Source organism: Tupaia chinensis, unplaced genomic scaffold (assembly GCF_000334495.1).
Source record: "Tupaia chinensis unplaced genomic scaffold, TupChi_1.0 Scaffold000258_1, whole genome shotgun sequence".
NCBI classification, from domain to species: domain Eukaryota; kingdom Metazoa; phylum Chordata; class Mammalia; order Scandentia; family Tupaiidae; genus Tupaia; species Tupaia belangeri.
The window spans coordinates 1,734,624-1,738,306 of record NW_006159738.1 but is presented as its reverse complement, the minus strand read 5'-3'; the positions used below and the strand labels follow the sequence as shown (position 1 = coordinate 1,738,306).

The 3,683-nt window shown below is 56.5% G+C and overlaps 1 protein-coding gene across 1 annotated transcript in view; it reads left to right on the top strand.

The window, feature by feature from the left end:
- MLXIP (MLX interacting protein) overlaps window positions 1-3,683 on the top strand; it is a gene marked incomplete at both ends in the record, with an annotated part of 57,981 nt that overhangs the window by 42,406 nt on the left and 11,892 nt on the right. Inside the window, 4 exon segments of the mRNA XM_027772196.1 lie at window positions 1,754-1,843; window positions 2,192-2,233; window positions 2,438-2,609; window positions 3,260-3,349. Of these exon segments, the coding sequence (XP_027627997.1) occupies window positions 1,754-1,843; window positions 2,192-2,233; window positions 2,438-2,609; window positions 3,260-3,349 (394 nt within the window).

Here is a 3,683-nt window from a genome sequence, read left to right as displayed (position 1 = left end):
AGCGCTGCTGGCTTGCTTTCTCACTTTCTTTCTCTCTCTCTTTCTTACTCTGTCCCTCTCTGGTCAAATGAGAAAATAAATAAATAAAATAAAGTTAAATAAGATCATTCTTTTAAAAAAAAATAATAAAGTTGGGGTTTCTTCTCTAAGTCAACAGGGAGGAATTCTGGCTCCTTGGGTGTCAGACACGAGCCACCTTAGGGTCTTTATGTTCCGAGGCGGAAGAAGGAGTGATGGAAAAGGCCCAGTGGTATGTTAGTGCCTCATGTCGGCCGAGCATGGGTTTCTGTGCGGCCTAGTGCCCAGGGATGTCTAGAGACATGTACAGAAATCTTCGTGTGTCTTTCTGAGCGGACTGGGTTATGGTGGATGCCAGGGGGGGAGGCCAGGCTTTGTTTCTCTGTGTACTCTGCTGCCTTGTTTTAATTTAGTTCAAGCGTGTCTTACCGTTGTGCAGAAGGGGGCAGAATTGGAAAGAAACCTAATAAAAGACAGTTTTGCCATACCCGGACATGATCCTCGGCCAGGTGTGGTGGTACTGGAAACTGTGTGTCTCTGTATGACACGGACTCACCAGAGGAGGACAGAAGGGAAGAGCACCCCCGACGGGGCAGTCACACAAGTCCCTTCTCCATTTCTCCATCTTGTCAGGACTTGGGGCGCACACGCATACATGTCTGGCATGTTTTTCAAACTGCCAAGGCAGAGATTCAAACCACAGACAGCCACGTGGGACCCAGCTCCCTTAACCACTAAACTATAGCTCTGTTTCTTAAATTTCGTTTGGTTTTATTTTCATTTTTTCTATAGTGCACATGCATTTGACAGAGATGACAGAAAGAGAGAGAGAATGTGAGAAATCACCCCCTGGGGAGGATGGCTGTGCTGCAATCCATTCTCATCTTGGGATTTTGGGGCACACATGCACATACGCCTGGTGTGATTCTCAAGCCATCAGGTCCAGGACTCAAACCATGCAGTCGGCCTTAACCTCCATGCCACCCGCTGGCCTGCCCATAGCTCTTAAGAAATGATTTATCAGGGCTGGCAGGTGTTGTGGTGGGTGGGGCACTAGACCCTTACGTGGCCGACCACAGTTTGAGTCCTGGACCTGGCAACTTGCTTTCTCACTTTCCCTTTCTCTCTGGTCAAATTAAAAATAATAATAATAACAAATTTTTAAAAATTAAATAATTCTTTTTTTGAAAAAAGATTTTTCACAGTTCACGATGCACCCTGAAATGTACGTGGGTAAAATGACCTAAGACTTGGGGTCCAGCAGAGGAGCGCTGTCAGGCAGGGGTGTGTCCTGGTCACCGCAGTGCTGCCAGGCTGTTGCGGAGTCCTTTATGCCCGGCACGTGGGAAAGTTCTGAACTAGAGCTCCCGGAGGTGTTTCTGCCTGACACTTCCTGTGATTGGCCGTTCTGCTTTTACCCTCCGCAAGCCTAGCAGAGGCTTCTGAGAAGGGCATCGGAGGGAGCGGCTCCGCACCTCCTCCTGCCGGCCTTGCTCAGGCCCTGGGCCCAGTGCAGAGCTGCAGGCCCCAGGCCGCGGGAGAGCCTCCTTATCTTTGGTCCTGAAGGGGAGTGCTAGCCAGAGGCCTAGTGCAGCACAGGACAGCCGCTCCGGGACGCTGCAGTGCTGGGTCTGCAGCCGGCTCTTCTGAGGCCTCCTCCCAGTGCAGCACGTGCTCGCCCTGGGCCGTGTCTGCGGCCAACAGGCCTCCGCTCAGGCAGCCTGTCCCCCTGCAGGCCATCACCACCGAGGGCAAGTACTGGAAGAGCCGCATTGAGATTGTGATCCGGGAGTACCACAAGTGGAGAACCTACTTCAAGAAAAGGGTACCTGGCCGGGGCTCCCGTGGGGAGGGTGGAAGGGCCCGTGTTCAGAATGCGCTCCACAGCTGCCCTCCTCCAAGGCCGGGCTCCACCCCTCCCACCCAGCCCAAGCCTTGGGCCGTTTTGTCATCATCTCATCATTGCTCTGTTTCCCACGCCATGAATGGAGCTGTTTATTCCAAATACTGGGGTGGGGGTCTCCTCTGTACCACATTAGCCTGGGGAGCAGGACTCCCCATCCCTGCCTCCCAGAGAGAAAGGCTGGATCTTCCAGAGAGCTCACCTGTGTAGGGAGGTGAGGCCGGGCCTCTTCCCCCGGGCCTTGACCACCTCGCCGTGCTCTGTCTGCAGCTCCAGCAGCACAAGGATGAGGACCTCTCCAGCCTGGCCCAGGTGAGTGACCCGGCGGGAGGTCCTGCCCGTGCTGGCCCGTGTCCCAAGGCACACCCTGAGGCTGGGTGGGCCTGAGGGAGGGGCTCTCTGTGTCTTCACCCCCTCACCCCATTTTCCATAGAGCAGCCTGGTAGGTATCCCCCAGCCCGAGGGGTGGGGAACCCTGTATCCCACCTGCCCTTTGCTGTCCCCCACCGGCGGTAGGACGATGACATGCTCTACTGGCACAAACACGGGGACGGATGGAAGACTCCGGTCCCCATGGAGGAGGACCCGCTGCTGGACACAGACATGCTCATGTCCGAATTCAGCGACACCCTCTTCTCTACACTCTCATCACATCAGCCGGTGGCCTGGCCCAACCCCCGGGAAATAGGTAACTGAAGCTGGGCCCTGGGCTATGGCACCCGCGAGCTTCCTTCTCTGCCAGGGGCCTGCCAGCCCAGGCCTGCCTCGGGGCCATCCCTGGGCTGCTATTTGTCACTTGCTTTGGGGAGGCAGTAAAGGAGGGATTGGGCCACCTGGTTTGACATCTGCGGGCCCTTTGCAGGGAGTGGGTGGGCAGCCCCGTGCCCGTGGCACCTGTGGGCAGAACGTGTCGTATGCTCAAGCGCTGGACTGCCTCATGGCCAGCCACAGTTTGAGTCTTGGACCCAGTAGCTCGAAATGTGCCCGAGTGCCCAGAATCCCAGGAGAAAAATGGAAGAGAAGGGATTGTCCGTGGCCATCCCCCCTGGGTGGCGGGGGGTTCTCACTTTCTGTCTCACTGTCTGTCTTTCTGGTGAGCAGCCCTATGGTAAAAAAACAAAAACAAACAAACAAAAAAACTTTAAAAAAAAAGAAGAGAAAGAAAAGAAGAGGCTCCTGCGTCTGGGGAGGAGCACAGCCACGACTCCCAGAAGGTGGCGGTCCCCAGCTGCTGCCTGTGGCTCCCCCCCCGGGGGGCCGCTCCCCTCGCGGGGGCCGGGCCGGCGCACGGTCCTGCAGCGCCGAGACGGCAGCCTGGCTCCTCTCTGACTCCTGCAGCACATCTGGGGAACGCGGACATGATCCAGCCGGGCCTGATCCCTCTGCAGCCCAACCTGGACTTCATGGACACCTTCGAACCCTTCCAGGGTGAGTCCCGGACCGGAGCCAGAGGGAGGGTGGCTGCTGGCGCTCCCTTCCCCGCACAGAACAGACTGGTGCTTTCTTGTTAGAGAGCTATTAGAATGGGCATGAGGGGGGGACTTGAAGCTTTTCAGAACTGACTGCAAGGTCTGGGAAGCTTGTCGGGTTCTGTGGAAGGACATGGGCATGCCCAGAAGGCCTGCTTGTGGCCCAGGGTGGCTGGGACTGTAAGTAGTTCTTGTAAGCAGCAGAGGGCACCAGTGACTCAGCCGCCTCCCAGCAGAGGCTCCTGCAGTTAGAGGGGCCCTTGAGCTGCTGCCGGCATGGACGCAGGGGCAAC